Here is a 19,600-nt window from a genome sequence, read left to right on the forward strand (position 1 = left end):
TGTCCCATCAACTTGTCCCATCAACATGTCCCATGCTCCTCAGTCACGCTTAAAGGGGTCTGGGAATCATGGGAAATGTAGTTCACTAGGTTGTGCCCCTAATTGAACCAGCTATGCAAATCATTCCTACCTGACAGTCTATGCTCCTCTTCACAAATTGTGAACAGGAGCACAGACTGTCAGGTAGGACTGATTTGCATAGAATCATAGGCACAAAACGTAAAAAACGAAGCTGGGTCAGGTGAGAACAGCGCGACCCACGTGACCCGCGCATCTGTTATGGTCACAGCTTCCGATTCGGCCGCATCGGAGGATGCTGAAGCCGCGGATTACGGAGGCGGCGGCTGCTGCCGCGGATTACGGAGGCGGAGGCGGCGGCTGCCGCGGATACGGAGTCGGCGGCTCCCGCGAATACAGAAACGGCGACGGCTGCCGCGAATACAGAAGCGGCGGCGGCTGCCGTGAATACAGAAGCGGCGGCGGCGGCGGCAGCTGCCGCGAATACAGAAGCGGCGGCGGTGGCTGCAGCTGATACGGCGGCGGCGGCTGCCGATGGAATTGTGAGGTATCGTGGGGGATGATCTGAGGCCTGATTACAAGACGACCTCGATTATAAGACGAGGTCGGTTTTTCAGAAGTTTTTTTCTGGAAAAAACCTCGTCTTATAATCGAGCAAATACGGTATACTTATCTATCCTTCCTACTGGGCAAACATTTACAGAATTACTCATGGGCTCATGAACTCACTCTAACATTATATACATACATACTATCTCCCTGCTCTCCATCACACCACTAAACCTAGGAACACCACTGACACTCTAATATCGTACACTAACATACATACACAACCTAACATCATGAGACACACACTCACACTGATACATACACTAACACATACACACAAACACCACGCTAACATGTAACATAGTAACATAGTTCATAAGGTTGAAAAAAGACCAAAGTCCATCAAGTTCAACCTATATACATATTGTGTCCCTACTGTGTTGATCCAGCGGAAGGCAAAAAACCCTTATGAAGCAGATGCCAATTGCCCCATACCAGGGGGAAAATTCCTTCCCGACTCCAAATATGGCAATCAGAATAAATCCCTGGATCAACGTTCTGTCCCTATTAATCTAATATCCATAACTTGTAATATTATTGCTTTCAAGAAACACGTCCAGGCTCCTTTTGAACTCTTTTATTGAGTTTACCATCACCACTTCCTCTGGCAGAGAGTTCCATAATCTCACCGCTCTTACTGTAAAGAACCCCCGTCTGTGCTGGTGTAGAAACCTTCTTTCCTCCAGCCGTAGAGGATGTCCCCTTGTTATAGATACAGTCCTGGGTATAAATAGGTCCTGGGAGTGATCTCTGTACTGCCCCCTTATATATTTATACATAGTTATTAAGTCCCCCCTAAGCCGTCTTTTTTCCAAACTAAATAACCCCAATTCTGATAATCTTTCTGGGTACTGTAATCCTCCCATTCCCCTTATTACTCTGGTTGCCCGTCTTTGAACCCTCTCCAGCTCCACTATATCTTTCTTGTACACTGGTGCCCAGTACTGTACACAGTATTCCATGTGTGGTCTGACTAGTGACTTGTACAGTGGTAGAATTATTTCCTTGTCGTGGGCATCTATGCCCCTTTTGATGCACCCCATGATTTTATTTGCCTTAGCAGCAGCTGCCTGACACTGGTCGCTACAGGTAAATTTACTGTTAACTAAAACTCCTAAGTCCTTTTCCATGTCAGTCGTCCCCAGTGTTTTCCCGTTTAATACATATTCCCAGCCTGGATTTTTCTTCCCCATGTGCATAACCTTACATTTATCTGTGTTGAACCTCATCTGCCACATCCCAGCCCAAGCCTCCAACCTATGCACACATGCTTATGCCATATACTGACATGCACCCTACCACCATACAGTAACCCACACTCATGCTAACATGATACACTAATACACACTCAAACACCATACGGTAACACAAACATACATTCTAACAAGATACAATCATACATGCCAAAACCATCTACTAACACACGCTAACATACACCCATACAGTAAAACACACAGACATGCTAAAAACATATGCTGACACACACTTAAACACCATACAGTAACGCGCACACATGCTACCATCAGACGCTAACTTATGCAGCCATACAGTAACACACACATTGTAACACTATACACTCACACACACACTATTGAGGTCTTGACCAAACTTCTGGCATGTGAGATCAGGCCCTCTTCTTTTATCTGAAAAATAATTTGAATGGCTTTGCTAATAGATATTGACAATATATTTTGGGGATTTTTTATTCTCAATTTAACCCCCACCACCCCACATTGGGACCAAATTGGGGTTGAGGCATAGCATGAGGTCCGTGACACCCATGGGGTAATTTTCTATTAAATTTAACCCCCCATAAGGTGCAAACAAATTTTGCTCCTGCCTTAGTTTATAGGTGGTCAAGGTGACCACCTCCTTTTTTTAAAAAAAAAATCTAATTGTTTATGGGAGACTGGCAAGTCAGGTTGTGAGGTGAATTTTGCAACTTGCATTTGTGAGTTGCCTGCCTTTTTTCACAAAGCTGTGATTCATTTATTGGAAACCACTGAGTACTAGAATTTTGATGAATTGGGGCAATCATCATACTGGGTTAAACAAAGCACCATAGTAGTTATAATTAGATGTCCGGGTGCTGTATTTTTCTGAAATTAATTTAAAATTCATTAATTGATAAAATATGCTCTTAAAGTGTTCTGCACTTATGGCTCCAGCTTCCCTATAACAACCTGTAGAATAAGAACTAAGGAGTTATACTTATGCATTTTTTTTTATTATACCTGGAAGCTCTTGTTGTAATCAATTTTCAGAACAAAACTGCCACCAGCTTCAATTTTCTGAGACAGCCAGAAAATCTATGAAACAGACTTATTCAAGTCGATTGACGATGGTTGGAACCAGGCTGACAAGACAACAATGTGCTCAATAAACAGGGCGCATCTTCCAAAACAGGCTAGGAAAGGGGAATGCACTTAATGCTAATGCACTCGACCATTAATAAAATTGTGGATATTCATGGTTTTTAACCAAATACCGAAAACAGACAATTGGACAAAACAATAATTTTAACATAAAAATATGCATCAGGTAAGAAAACAATATGGGGAAAAAAAGACTGTATTGATAAATGTTCTCTTCCACAAACACCTGTACTCTTTCCAGTACGGTGATTTCATCCTTTATCACATAAAAACTCACTGAATGCCTTATCCATAGCCAGCCAAGCTCTCCCTGCAGCAGAAACTCACTGGCGTGGGACCTTCATAGTCAAGAAGTTAAAATCTCATGTCACAACTGCAGGTCCCAGGTCAGGATGGAGTCTCTGTGCAGGGACAGATGCTTGTTCAGACCCTGCACTTGATGAAGGCCGACATCTGAGGATAAAGATGGCTGTCTACTACAGCCTTAGCACTGCGCTACCTACAAGATTCAATAGGTTGATGGACTAGGGCTCACAGCAAAACTACAGAGCCCTAGAAGTCGGTCCAATGCTTCTAAGCATTTTAATAAAGTTTATATAGGGCAAAATACACCATAGCATAACAAAAAAACCCAGCGTTTGCACTTAAGTGCTTAATAATAAGCTTATGATTAAGTGCAAAATGCGCCAAGCTGGTTTTTTTTTTTTAGTTGTTCTTGCTGATTGGTGTGGGCATGGTCCTCCAGCAAGAAACTAATGGACCTAATGTCAGTTGCTCCAGTCTGCCTGCAAGTCGAGACCGCAGGGAACTCTCCAACGTCGGTTTCTTCAAATCCAAACATAGTCAGTCCAGAACGAGGTACCAAGGGTTGCAGACCAAACTCAAAACCCAGAATCCATGAAAACGGTCAGGAACCAGACTGATGAATCACCAGATTGAAACCTCTTGATAGTGACATGGTCTCACGTGCTCAGGATTGCTGTTTCTCATACTGAGGTTCCTGACACCTCAACTGATCTGCAAACTCCCCTGTTAACTGTCCTTTAGTGAGTCGTGAGTCAACTACGTTATTTTTACCCACCTGTCATCTCATTCATTTCTCTAATTTAATTCTTGCAAAAAAAAAAAAAATGACTAGGTTGGTATTTTTCAACAGCCATCTAAAAACAGCCAAACCTTCCACCCCTTGGACTCTTTCCATAACTACTTATTTTAAAATGGTCTTTTTCATATAGGTATATCCCCATTCGATAGAAATCTCCCTGAAGATTTTGCATTGTTTATTTCAGCGTCCTTTTTAGAACAGTTTACGATTAAAGTTGATATGTGACATTGACAACATGCAGGAATAATGCTTTATATTTTAAAAATGTTTCTACAGCAATACTTTCTGAAATGTTGCATGGTAATCAATAAGCCTTTACATCTCTGGCAACGCATGATAGCCATGCCATGCATCAATGTCAAAAATGTCTTTGCTCTTTACTGCAAGGAAAAAAAATGATGAGCTTCTGTCATCCTTCTGTAGATTTAGCAAAATGGAAAAACACACAATGTAATCAATTTCTGTAACCCATGCAGTACTGGAATGGAGCCGAGAGAAAAGCGCTTAAATAATTCTAGTAAATGCAGCAAAAAATTTGAAAGAATGGATAATTATTTCAAACCTACAAAGACTAACTGTGTGAAGCCCATTTGATTTCAAAACAATAAGTTGCCCACTAGACCCTTTTGTTATCAAAAGCAATATTCTACTTCTATTGAAAAATGGATCCATGAAAAGTTCCTAGTTTTAAAAGAAATGGCTAAAAAAATGTGGCTAACTATGGCCTTTTCGTTTTAACATGTTTTCCATCTAAAACAATGCAGTGAAACCACTCCATTCTCAAAATTGATGGACCTTTCAGAACCACAATCTGTGGCTTTCAAACCTTCTATTATTTCCCTGCAGCTGCAGATCTGAAAGTGCGTAGGCTTCTTAGCAGAATGCTGTGGCCCTTGACAAACACTGAAAGGCTTATAGATCAGTCATCATTGTAGTGTAAACCCCTTTTCAAAATGATGTTTGTCGCTCAGAGTACACTTGTGCTTATACTCGGTTCACTTGTCAAATACAAAATTTGAGGTCGTTGAAAGCCTGGGGGCAGCTTCATCTATTCTCAAACTCATTTTCCACCTCTATTTTGACAGAGAAATAGGATTTTCAAATGTAAAAATAATAAGAGGCGCAACAGATAATGCAACAAAAGAGCCTCGTACACGCATTTTGTAAGGACATTGCAATGATTGTCCGCTCCAAAGTCAATACATAGCATATAGGCAGTTAAACGCTGAAAGCTACAAAAACATTTTGTTTATGTCTAACTGAAATGCCCCCGTGAGCCTCAATTTATTTATTATACTTTTTTCATTCGCTCTCAAACAGAAATAAAGTCACTGTAGCAACATTGGTAGCCGAAAGGCTTTTCTTAATTAACAGTTTAGATTGTTGTCACCTCTTCAATATTCTTGGTTCAAACTGCAAAGTGATTTTCACATGCTTCTTGTAAACAAAGCTTTTTAATAAAACCATGCACTCTCACTGTGAATACACTAAGTATGTTTATGAAGTTTGGCAGGTTACATTTAGAACCCATTATTGTCTAACCCATCAGAAACGTTTGCACGGTTACTACCTAGGAACTCTACCATATGGATCTGACCTTCCATATACTTACGACTATTCGGTCCCCTTCTGTTTATATACTTACAGTTTTTGTCCTAGTGGATAGCATGCAACTAATAAATCTGAAAATGCTTTTTCTCCTCAGGTACAAATAGGTTTCCATTAGACCTTTCTTATTTAATTTGTGTAGCACCATATGAAAAGTGTTTGCATTCCTGTAATACCCTGATGTAAATTTCTACTGACTTCTTCATTGGAAGCAAGTAAATTAGTTTGGCATACAATGTGCCTTGCAGGTTCAAGTTTAATTTATTAAATTGCTGCCTCCAGGTCGTCTTTCTTCATCATATGCCACCATGCGATAAAGAGAATGTTCCACCGAAAAGAAAAAAGGGAGAGTAAGCATATGTATTTGGCACTTTCATTTTCAAAGTCTTGTCACACCAGTTAGGAGACATTAAGCAGCTGAGAAAAAATATTGCTATTAAAAAGATTATAGTCAATCCATCGAAGCTCACTGATTCCATCAAAAGACGATGTTTCAATGCTTGTAGCAAATATTATAAAATGACCAGTGATTTGGTCACTTTGCCAGATGAACATGTGTTAATTAAATAGAGAAAATGGTTCTCGTGCAAGAATGTCAGAAAATCTGCTGATGAAGATAGGAATAAATCGGAAGTCCTTAATTTTGACCAGGAACCCCCCCCCCCAGCGAATGTTGTTCTGATTGAGTTGCTTTTGATAATGTGAAGAAAGATGGAGTACCTGAACTCTTGGGGAGTCTATGGGTACCACATCTGGGAAGAATGTGGAGGTCATTTAAAGTTTACACATCGTGTCCTGTGTTGTTTGAAGGACACAAACATGTTGGCGTCCCCCCCCCCCCCACTCTAAAACTGTATTTCTGGAAAATATTCTATTGCGATCACAGCATAGCGTTTCTACAAGCTATTATCACTGTAATAAACCCGGAACAATAATTTTTAACATAAAGCAATGAACAATGCATGTTTTTTGTTTTGTTTTTTAAAAGAGATTGAACACTGCATTTGCTAAGAACATTAACGAAAACACTTAATTGTAGTAAACGTGCAGAAACTCACGACATGATGAAACCTGTACTCGTGGTCCTACACATGATTCAGCCTTGGACAAAATAAAATCTCAAGGATAAACTTTGGTTTGTTTTATCACAATATTGAGTCACAGTTGACACTTTTGCAGCTGTATTTTATGAGGAAAAACTGCACGAACAAATCACACATGAAAAGATCTAAATTAGGCAGGAGTCTTGCCACGCTCCTACATGATGAAAAGCTATGCGAAAGTCCAAGTGCTATAAAACTGGCGGCAGCAAGCACATTCATTTGCACTTGGTTGTACAATATAACTGCAGGCAGGGAAGTAAACGTGCCAGCTAAATCATGCCAGAGATGTACTGCCGGGGCCTGCGAACATCATACATATATATTAGCGTTTCTGAATACATGCACTATTTCTTGACTTCAGCCCAACTTTTCCTACGAGTTAATAATGTTCTGCAACCTACAATTTCTAAACAAGCTGCTCGACAAATTATAAACCCAATACAATTTGCATGGCTGTTTATTGCAGAGATGCTGTAAATCCAGTCTAGCACCAAACACACACACCTCTTTATTTAGCTTCACACGACTCGACGGAAACTCAAATTAGACAGTTATACCGGGATTAAAGTCACACCTACTAATTGGTGTCATTCCTTAACAAACCTCTTTAATGCCATTAGCATTCTTTTTAACAATATTCGGAAAGCGAATCCAAAAAGTCTTTGGATAACACAACTTTTATGGGAAGAAAATCAACATGATTCAGAAAAGGATTAATTAAATTCTTAAGAAATATCCAACTGAAAATTAGTCAATAAGTCAACCGACTAAATAAATAGAGCTAGCCAAGACTTGTAAAATTGTGTGAACAGGGCCTTTCTTGCCATTTGCCTTTGTAAATCAAAATTGTTACGTTATACACTAATTATTATGTCCCGTTTACCAACTGTACAGTGCTGCAGCACATGACGACGCTATATATATATATGAATAAATAACAACTTGCTTTGCTTTCTTATGTGCTCACGTCTGCCACATGTGAAGGAGCCCAATGCAGCAGCCCTACACACTAACCAAATTGTGATTTAGTTTTATTTAAAGAGCAACATTTTCAGACTAACGAGGGATTAGTCATGGAAAGGAAGCTATCTTTTGCTTTAAGTCACATTCATATAAATAAGCTTAGACTTTGCAAATGAAAGCCTAAACTACTTTTTCTCAAGTTCCATAAACATCCACCATAATGCATTATGTGACAAGATAGGGTGTCATAAGTAACACTGGGGGGGGGAATGAGAGTTTGTGCCCAATGTCTAACTCATCAGGAGGGGAGGAACAACAGCCAGAAGTGGATCAGCTCTTGGGGCCTTGCGCATTGTGTTTTTGGAGGACATGTTTAGGCTTGCATCAGCAGCTTCGCTTGTGGTTTATTTTGGCAAGCTTGCTGACCTCTACTCAAATAAATGTAAAACTTTTTAAAAGCTACACATTTTCTTAACATTTACTATTAAAAAAAGAATATTATGTGTATGTTTAGGCATATTCATTACCCACACATTGCTGATTATGTTAAGTGTTAAAAACTTTCATTTTGCATTTTTGTTTTTTTACTTCATCAATAAGGATATTTGGGCTGTAGTCATCTATAAATGTAAAGAAATTCTTTATTTAGTTATATTACAAAAGTCTGGCTGCATAATGTGAGTTGTTCCTTGCACAATAATAATAATAAACAAGAGAATAGCAGCATTTAACTCTATTGTATAAAGGGTTGAGGGTGACAATTTAACTGATAAGTTGATTAGTCAAGCACTTTTGGTATATCCAGTTTGTTAGAATGTTGGTTGTCTATAGTTCACAGTATACTATGTTTTTCAGTGGGGTGATACTCACCAATTTTAACCTTTCCAGTGGAATTCTGCTGGTGTCTATTTGAGATCTCTCAGTCACGTTTTTAAATCTAACCTCTGGAACAGCAATTGCACATTTCACATGCGCCCACCTGGAAAAAAAAAATGTAATTGTTAACAAAACAACAATATAACAGTTAACGTAAAGTAAACAAAGAAAGGTATCCACCACAAAGTTGAACAATTCACATTGTGTTTTCAATGCGGAAATTAAATTCAATGCCACTCAACCTCATTCTCTCTCTCTCACACTCCCATCTCTCTTTCTGCAGCTGTGCTTCTTTTCCTGCCTCTTCTTGTTTTTATTTTTTTTGTCTTATTTCTTGGTCCGCTTCCCCCAGCTATCAGCTGTGTTATCCAGGCCTCCTGAAACAGTTCCGTAACTGGGAACAATTAGAGGAATGGGGGAGACGCTGTCCCCATCGTGTGCACCTCCAGCTCTTTTGAGGAAGTACTCCAAGAGGCCAGAATAAAGTAGATGGATCTGCAGAGAAAGAGGAGCATTTCTGTACTTTTCTCTTCTTCCGTGAATCCATCTGCATTATTCTGGCCTCTTGGGGAAGCGCTCCAAATGGCCAGATTTACTGAGGGGATAAGAAGACCAAAGAAAGAACAAAGATGAAAGAGGAACAAGATGGGACAAGACAAGAAGCACAGCTGCCAACAAAAGAGACGGGGACATGAAGGCGGTTGGCAGAAACGGCAGGAAAACATTAAGAGAGACCGTGAGAAAGCGTAAGAGTGAGTGAAAGTGAGAGTGAAAAAAACAAAACAAAATGCAAACGAAAATTCTGATTCGGTTTCATTTGTTTCATTGGGGTTCCTACTCGTTTTCGGACAAACATACTAATTAAAGTGAATAATTCCTACTATGTAATCACTACTTAAAGTAAAATATTGATTAAAATTAATCTAGTCCATTTTGTGGAGAATCATTTGTACCTGTGGACACCTCCACAGCAGTAAATTTGAATTTATTTTTTTCTGCTCTGTACGTGATATACTTTAAATATTCAATTCCCTCTATTCATTGTGTGACCCTTCCATGTACTCTCCATTTAATCATATTTCTTATGAATCAGTGCCCCAAACTTTAATTTAAATTTCAAAAACTCAAATTAACTTTTTGAAGTACTTTGGTAACAAACCTAAACTAAAACATTACATGTCAGCACTTGTTACCTATATTTTAGAAGTTAGCCCGCTTGGTTGTGCAAGCAGGCAAGTTAGAAAGTTCTAATTGTTCATACCTCCATTGAACCGGTAACTTTTCTTTTGATGTAACTGTCTTAACTGAAATCTACAAAAACATACACTCAATAGTTTATTTTTATTAAATGAATGTTTTTTTTAAAATGTCAAATTTGATTGCTAAAGGAATGATATTGAGTACCAACTAACAATTCCAGACCATAGCAAAATACAAGGGGATGGGACACCAAACGAAACAAAACAGATCCACGGTAAAGCTGTAATCATGCAATTAAATAAATGATTTAATACATCAGTTCAACAAAAAGAAAGCAGACATTTGTTCTAAAACATTTATTAATTGTCAAGTGGTTTTCTGGGGTTTTGACAAAAAAAAACCAAGCAAACAACAAAAACACAAAGATTAAGGAATTGTGAGTTTCTCCTACGTCTAATAAAGGAAAAAGAAAATAGGCTGTGGTATGATAAGGTTTTTGCCGACATTGACAAAGCAGTTTCATTAGCTCCAATAACTGCTTGACATAGAAAATCTCAATAGAAATGTGCTTTTGTGGTACCAAAATAAACAAGAGTAAACAACAGCTCTTCCCCTTCAAAATACACAAAATACATACTAGAGATATAGCTACATCTGGAACATGTTCTATAAGCTTATTGCAAAGAAAAAAGCTATATAACTGCTTAAGGGTATCAAGTTACACGAAAATGCAGAAAATATTAACACAGAAGTTTTTTTTATTTTATTTATTTTTTGTACCTTTCCCTACAATTGATGTTTTAACATTTCTGTGATGCTCACGTTTAGTTGTAATGTTCATCCCTCTCATTTACTGTACCCACACAAGTTATATATAGTTTTTTTTCAGGGCAAGACTGGCTTTCTTATATAATACCATTATTTCGGTCATTTCGTATAACTTACTATTAAAAAAATATACATGATGAAAACATTGGAAAAAATGACTTTTTCTGACTTTTACCCACCCATCAAAAGCTAATGATAAAAACCTGCTAAATAGAATCTAATATTTGTCCTGAGTTTAGAAACACCCAATGTTTTTTTCCCCCCAAGTTATAGGGCAATAAGTACAGTATCTCACAAACGTGAGTTTACTCCTCACATTTTTGTAAATATTTTATTATAACTTTTCACGTGACAACACTGAAGAAATGACACTCTGCTACAATGTAAAGTAGTGAGTGCATACAGCCTGTATAACAGTGTACATTTGCTGTCCCCTCAAAATAACTCAACACACAGCCATTAATGTCTAAACCTTGGCAACAAAGGTGCCAAGGTTTCCTAAGTGGAAATGTTCAAATTTGGCCCAATTACCCATTTCCCCTCCCCGGTGTCATGTGACTCATTAGTGTTACAAGGTCTCAGGTCTGAATGGGGAGCAGGTGTGCTAAATTTGGTGTTCTCGCTCTCACACTCTCTCATACTGGTCACTGGAAGTTTAACATGGCACCTCATGGCAAAGAACTCTCTGAGGATCTGAAAAAAAGAATTGTTGCTCTACATAAAGATGGCCTAGGCTATAAGAAGATTGCCAAGACCCAGAAACTGAGCTGCAGCACAGTGGGGAAGACCATACAGCGGTTTCACAGGACAGGTTCCACTCAGAACAGGCCTTGCCATGGTTGACCGAAGAAGTTGAGTGCACATGCTCAGCGTCATATCTAGAGGTTGTCTTTGGAAAATAAATGTATGAGTGCTGCCAGCTTTGCTGCAGAGGTTGAAGGGGTGGGGGGTCATCCTATCAGTGCTCAGATCATATGCCGCACACTGCATCAAATTGGTCTGCATGGCTGTCGTCCCAGAAGGAAGCCTCTTCTAAAGATGATGCACAAGAAAGCCTGCAAACAGCTTGCTGAAGACAATCAGACTAAGGGCATGGATTACTGGAACAATGTCCTGTGGTCCGATGAGACCAAGATAAACTTATTTGGTTCAGATGGTGTCAAGCGTGTGTGGCGGCAACCAGATGAGGAGTACAAAGACAAGTGTGCCTACAGTCAAGCATGGTAGTGGGAGTGTCATGGTCTGGAGAGCTACAGTTCATTGAGGGAACCGTGAATGCCAACATGTACTGTGACATACTGAAGCGGAGCATGATCCCCTCCCTTCGGAGACTGGGCTACAGGGCAGTATTTCAACATGATAACAACCCCAAACACACCTCCAAGACGACCACTGCCTTGCCAAAGAGGCTGGGGGTAAAGGTGATGGACTGGCCAAGCATGTCTCCAGACCTTAACCCTATTGAGCATCTGTAGGGCATCCTCAAACGGAAGGTTGGGAAGTGCAAGCTCTCTAATATCCACCAGCGGAAGAGGACTCCAGTGGCAACCTGTGAAGCTCTGGTGAACTCCATGCCCAAGAGGGTTAAGGCAGTGGTGGAAAATAATGGTGGCCACACAAAATATTGACACTTTGGGCCTAATTTGGACATTTCCACTTAGGGGTTTACTCACGGTTGTTGCCAAGGTTTAGACATGAATCTATTTTGAAGGGACAGCAAATTTACACTGTTATAGATACTGTACACACACTACTTTACATTGTAGCAGAGTATAATTTCTTCAATGTTGTCACATGAAACGATATAATAAAATATTTACAAAAATGTGAGGGGTGTAGTCACTTTTGTGAGATACTGTATATTGCTGTTTCAAAACCATTTTCCTCTAATCTGGTCATTCTGCCCCCATGTCCTAGGACATATTTGAAGTAGGTCACTTGAATTTACCCCCATCAAACCATATATGTTTGAAAACTAGACACCCCACGGTATTTCACATGGTGGTATTTTAACTAATTCTACTTCCAGTCTTTGGTAGTAATTTCTTTGCATTTTTTTCCCACACACACACACACACACACACACACATCTTACTTCAGGTATGAATTTACAGCTCCTGGTATATGCCACTGTCAAACACCCTCCTATTATGTGTTCAGCAACATCTCCTGAGTACAGTGATGGATGGGTTTGGGGTGTAATAGGCCACATTTGGCAATTCAGTTGCCAAAACATGTTAACAATTTTGCCCCATGTCCTATTTAGGACATGGGGTCAGCTCAATGTAACTCCATTATATAATGGGGCTGATTTTGTCATTGTCTTTCTACTACAAGTTTGAGGTGACAAATAAACAAGCCATACCCCAACTGGTGACCATGGCACATGTCTGCTTCTCTGGTGCAGAACTCCGTAGATTAAAAGCCTTGTATTTATCACAACCCTACATACATTTTAGACCTGGGTTTTCAAGTTACAGAGATCATTCCTATTTATTTATTTTACTGTCTGAATTTTCTTATAATATGTAGGTTTCGAAAAATTCAGGCTAATTAAGGATTTTAGGAAGCTCACAATATATTGGATCACACAGACCAAAACAAGAATACATTTATACTGTAGGCACAAGACATAAACTGATCCAGCTAACAAAGATAAAAAATATATTGGATAATAAAGCATACATTGGACCTAATAGCCATTAGTCAAATACTGTTTATTGTAAATCTGTTACCGTGTACCATAACTTACTTTTCATCAGTTGTCTGCTTCAGAGCCCCTCCTCTCAAATTGCAAAGGCAGCATTCCTTTAAAAAGAGAAAAAGATAAATAATTACAATGTGCTCAATTAAACGTAACTACTACTAGACCATCAGACGTTGTGTATTGAAAAGTTAACCTGCAATTTATAAATCGTAAGGACTGTCTGACCAGTTCATTATTTTAGTTGGAAAAAAATTGTTTAGTAAAAGAACTATTAGAAGACATCAGTTAAAAGAACATCAATACAGAAAAGCTTCTCGGGTCTGCCTTCAAAGAGAGGAGAAATTATTCTGGTCTTTGTCTGACATGCATCTCTAATACAAACTGTCTTGTTTTTAATAATTTTTTGATTAACAAAATTGGTTTGTGCTGCAGCACAAAATCAACAGAAAATAAAAGTTTGTACTTCTCATTATTCTCCATACATAATCAATATACTCATTTAAAGGACTAAAACACCTTGAAAGGCAAAAAGTCTACAATGCCAGTACGTGGATTTGTAATTTTATTTATTAATTTGAAGCTTTAACCACATATGAAAAAAAAAACCATACAAATACAAGGTGTTTTTAAAAATATATATATACCGTATTGGCACGAATATATTCGGGGTTTAGCGCAGGGATTCGCAGTTCGTGTCGCCCGAAACACGGGACTTGCAGTTCCGGGCAGGTTTTTTTTTTTTTCTTTCATGTATCCCTGCTGAGGGTAAGCAGCAGGGTTAGGATCCAGATCCCCCGCAGCACTGCAGGGGACCCGGATCCTCCTCTCCGACACCGTGGATGTCTGCGCAATTCGCTTAGACAACCTCCGCTGCCTGCACTTCAGCCGGGTATGCATGTCTAGGGGGCATAAAGCATATCAGGGGTTATAAAGCGTATTAGGGGCAGAGTGGCAAATCAGGGGTTATAAATCATATCAGGGGGCAAAGTGGCATATCAGGGGGCAAAGTGGCATATCAGGGGTCATATCTATAAGTAAGGTGTATTATGAATTAAGGTGGGGCCTTAAAGTAGCTATTTGTTTTCTGTTTATATATAACCTAGGCTGACAAACTGTATAACAAATTAGATAAAATACTGTTTTACCATTCCACTAGGGCTGCAACTAACGATTATTTTCATAATCGATTAGTTGGCCGATTATTTTTTCGATTAATCGGATAAAAAAAATGAATGTACATTTTTCATTTATTTAAAATAATTTAATAAACAAATGATGTTAAATACAAACAGCAGAATAAAAAAATGCATTTCTTGTCTTTATTTCCCAACCAGCCCCCCCAATTTATGCACATTTGAGCCCAGGCTTGCCACGCTGCCTCCCAGACATGCCACTCCACGCTGCCTCCCACATATTCCACTCCACCCCCACATATGCCACTGTGCCTGATATGCCTTATACCCCGATACACCACTCCATCCTCCCCAGACATGCCACGCTGCCCTCCTCACATATGCCTTATATACCGTATATGCCTTATACCCCCAGATATGTCACTCCATCCTCCCCAGATATGCCTTATACCCCCCCAGATATCTCATAGTCCCCTCATAGAGTCACAGACCTGTTCACAGCACACTGACACCATACTTTTATAAATAAGTACTGGGTTAATCTTCACTGCCCCCAGGATTTAGATTCCCTTTAGTCTGTCCCCCTTTACCTCTAACTGCGCCTTAAGTTAACTTTATTAAATTAATTAAATTAACCCTCAGTCCTCATCATTACATTAACCCTAAACACCCCATTAACCATAACTACCCCTAAATTAACTCTAAATACCCCATCAAACACAACTACCCTAAATTAACCCTAAACACACCATTAACCACAGCATCCCCTATATTAACCCTAAACACCCCATTAACCATAGCTGCCCCTAAATTAACCCTAAACACCCTATTAACCATAACTGCCCCTAAATTAACCCTAAACACCCCATTAACCATAGCTGCCCCTAAACACCCCATTAACCATAACTGCCCCTAAATTAACCCTAAACACCCCATTAACCATAACTGCCCCTAAATTAACCCCCACCTCCCCTAACTTTCAGCAGCCCAAATATTAATTTTATAATTACAGTTAGATGAGTGTCACAGCCATGTGGTTCTGGCCTTCTGGGAGAAGGAAGGGGGCGGGGCCAGTTGTCACAGTGATTACAGGGAGGGACTGGTAAGTAGGAGCTGCTGCTTCGAGTCAGACTAAACGGATTATAAAATGAGGGGTATTTTCAGAGCGTTTGCTCTGAAAAAACCCTCATTTTATAATCGATACAAATCGATTCAACTAATCGATAATGAAATTCGTTGGCAACGATTTTCATTATCGATTATCAATTTTATTGATTAGTTGTTGCAGCCCTACATTCCACTGTCTATTATTTTTTAAAAAATATTATTTTCTTTAAAATAGCACAAAACTTTAAGGGTGTGGCCTATATTAGAGCCAATTCGGTGTATCACAAAAACAGTGCCTGATTTTCACGTAACACAAGTGTTCTATGCCAAAATGTCTCACTTAAGATACCAAGTTTTACATGATTAAATAATTATTTCTGGGAAGGGTTTGTGCATTGGGTTTTTTAGTTGTAAGTGTGTTAACGCGAGTACAGCATGTGGAACGGGACCTTTTATGAAGAACAAAATGTTTGAATAGCATGTAAACATGGAATCTGTGTCCAGACAAAAACAAAATACTAGGTACATGTAAATTTTATTACTTATTTGCCATTAAGAACTATGCATCCTTTAACTTACAGTTTAACATCCCATAATAAACAAGTCTAAGAAACGCACTGCTCGGTACAAACCTCGGGCCCTCTATATGTTATCTCATGACCCACACATGGAACTCTATGAGGCACGGAAATGCCTAGCTCTTAACTTGCCTTGCTCATTTGCAATATGCATTATTAATCAAGGCCAAATTAAAGGATTTAGTAATCTTGTATATACGATGGACGTTCACTTGAGCTACAAAAGAAGCCACTTGAGCTACAAATTAAGCAGCACACAATAGCATTATATGTGCCATAAACAAACCGAAATGGTCATCCAATGACAGAAAAAAACTAAAACTTGTTGGACTGCAAGCATTCACTGACTCATGTTGATACCACTGCAATAAAGCCATTTTCTGACCAGATGACCTCATCTTTGCAATGCAAACCTACTGACAACAAGGATGCTTTTTCAATCACCAGTCCCTCCATAGAGCAAAATGCTCTCCGGGTTTCTTTATTTATTCCCATCATTACACATTTTTAACATATACTCACAACCAATATGTCGGTATATTCTGAATACCGCCCAATTACCTGATAAAATATGCTTCTGTATGTGTTTGCCTCTTAGCGTTTTGAGCGCCTCATATGTTCAAAAATATTTCACTTAAGTTTTTTTCAATTATTCTATGACAAAATAATAAGGGTTTAAATCAGCCACACACTTCCAAAAAATGTATATGAATCTTTCTGTAGGAGACCATATGTGCAGCCAAAAACAGAGTTCTACAGATTATATAAAACAAAGTACTTTATCCCTGGGGACATTGCTTTTGTGTTCATGCATAAAGAGTGTTTGCATTGAGATGTATCATCTTTGTCATGTCTTTTAAGTCTGTACATAGCAAGCTTAAAATGAATTGAAGGTATGTGCTAAGTCAACTCTGACACTTTCCGTGGTGCAAAAATAGAATTATGACCGCCTGACCTTGAAAAGATATTGAAGTGAATCTTATGATATAAAGCATAAGATCATCCACTACCATATTTCAGATGTATTCTAGATACCTATTGTGCTCAACAGCTGCTGTATAGCAGGTTTCCAGGTTATTAACAGGAACAATAAGAAAGCAGGGCTCCAGCCACCACTTGATACAAAGCCAAAAGAATGAAGAATTGCACAATTTTTCAAATGGCAGATGAAACATGGCACTACGTAGCCATTAAAATACATACATAACAGCTTCATGCCATAGAATCTTAGATCAAAAAACAAAGTTTTTTAGCTATGCTAAATGTGCCAGGTGTCTTTTATTACTATGGTTTTCTTGTGCATTACAATGTCAGATAAAAAAGAAAAATGTTCTGCCTTTGTGCACACTGCAGAAGTTATATATAAATTTGAATCATTAATATTAATTACATTAATTAGCTATGCGATATTCTGCGTGCTTGCAGAAACAATTATTCCCAGGTGGATTCAAGGTCATTCTCCTAGACTAATAAAAAGTGATGCCCAGACTTCACTGCACTTTATTTACTACAATGTTTCATTTCTCTGCATAGGCATTACGAGCTGCTGTTTCACACAGATTTTCGTTTTTGTCTTTCAAACACTGACTCAAAATGGAGGTTTTTGGACAAAACAGGACTTGAGGTATATCGAATAAATACTAAGCGTGCCAACATACTGCATTAAATAGCGGTCCTATTCAATTTTTTACAGACATACCCAAATATATCTGCTGTTCCAACATAAGGAACTCCAAATACACAGGGCTATGGGTATATGTCTTAATCATTTTTCCCACCAATTCTGATTTGCACTTCCTGCATTACGACTTCCTGTAAAGTCCAGCCCGATATGTGTTACTAGATCCAGCAGTTCCATCAAATACTCCTAGATGTGAATGCGTATAGCACTGGGCATTTACTTGCTCTGTTTCTTACCATGAACTCCAATCTGCTTGTGTAATCAGAACCATAAACTGAAACCTCCCAGGTTCCCATGGTCAATTTCCCACGATACTTATGGCTGACTTCTGCCATAATAGTAGATTTCCCTACTTAGAATGAAACCAAACATCTGATATACTGAATGGTTGTTCATTGAGTTATATATTGTCATTGGGAATAATGTGTTTATAGATTGCTGTGTTGCACCATCTGATTTCATAAAGCAAATTTATGTTTACAGCAGAAGTTATATTTGCGTGAACTATAAATAATTCCCCAAAAGTATGTTTCAAGCGATTTTGGAATGGTCACTAGCATGAAGAACAGAAAAGTCAATAGTTCTTCCATTGTTTTTTCAATGTTTTCTGAGGACATTTAGGAATGCATAGGTATGCATAAGAGTATATTGCACACTAGACAACGGTAAGAATAAAGACAGTCTCAACGGACAGTCTGCTTTTCAAGGATCCCAGACTGTTTGGTGGCATAAAAATTAGCAGAAAATGTGCTTACAAAATAAACTGAGCACAAAGTACATTCTTCTTCTTCTAGGACCCTGTCACATAGTTATTAATAGGCGACAATCAGAAAAGCCCCTTCGATGAGTCTCGAACCATACCACCTAAAATGTATCTTGCGTGCATTTCAGAGGTTTAGAGGTATGTAGCAGAGACAAAATGGGCAGACTATATATGCTTAACACCTCTTTGGGGCCATCAAGATCTATATCTCATGATCTTTTGGCAGATTTCCCTTTTGCGGCATTTACCAGATACATATCCAGCTTTCTATACCTGCATCTTCATTTAGGCTATTATTGGGAACCGAGAAGTGAATATGACTAAACTTTTTTAGTTTATGAAATGTATAGTAAAAATAGTTTATGAGACAATAAATGCACTCCATTTCAGTTTTAGGAATTTCATTAGAAAGAATAAAACTATGCAGTTGATAATAAATGACTCATTACTGTACAATTGCTTGGAAATCGATTTTCTTGTATGCTATAGAACATATATGCATATTACAGACCCTTTGTGTCCCTAAAAGCATGTTCTGTATATCTAGGTCTTCTTTATTAGTTTAAAATGTCATATTAAAGATATATACTGGGGAAACAACAGAACAATACTTTTTCCCCCCATATGAATATCTGAACGTAAAACAAAGGTAAGATCCCACCATTCGCCTGACAAATTTCAATCACAAGGTCAATTTTCTTAATTATGGTCAAGGCATGAAAATATTTTTATAACCCACAAAAGGAGTAGACAGTTTATGAGGAGTCATTGAGATGCTTGGATAAACAATGCAGGTTGCTTGGTCAGGTTACATCATGGAAGTCTCCAAATACATGCTGCAACCAAGCGAAAGGAGACAGAGCATGGCCGATCTTCGTGCCAGGCAAGTCAGTCACCTGCCCGAGGTGTCTGGCTAAGGGGAATGGCAACACCTATAGTGAAGCTA

At 38.7% G+C, this 19,600-nt stretch overlaps 1 protein-coding gene across 1 annotated transcript in view; it reads right to left on the reverse strand.

The window, feature by feature from the left end:
- LOC149285346 (lysine-specific demethylase 4C-like) overlaps positions 1–19,600 on the reverse strand; it is a 178,208-nt gene that overhangs the window by 32,195 nt on the left and 126,413 nt on the right. Inside the window, exons 15-16 of the mRNA XM_089495504.1 lie at positions 13,438–13,493; positions 8,652–8,760 (exon numbers count right to left, since the gene is read on the reverse strand). Of these exons, the coding sequence (XP_089351630.1) occupies positions 8,652–8,760; positions 13,438–13,493 (165 nt within the window). The remainder of the gene's footprint in view (positions 1–8,651; positions 8,761–13,437; positions 13,494–19,600) is intronic.

This window comes from Sceloporus occidentalis, unplaced genomic scaffold, assembly GCF_023333645.1.
Source record: "Sceloporus occidentalis isolate IW3139 unplaced genomic scaffold, rSceOcc1.0.p SCAF_80, whole genome shotgun sequence".
Classification (NCBI taxonomy): Eukaryota; Metazoa; Chordata; class Lepidosauria; order Squamata; family Phrynosomatidae; genus Sceloporus; species Sceloporus occidentalis.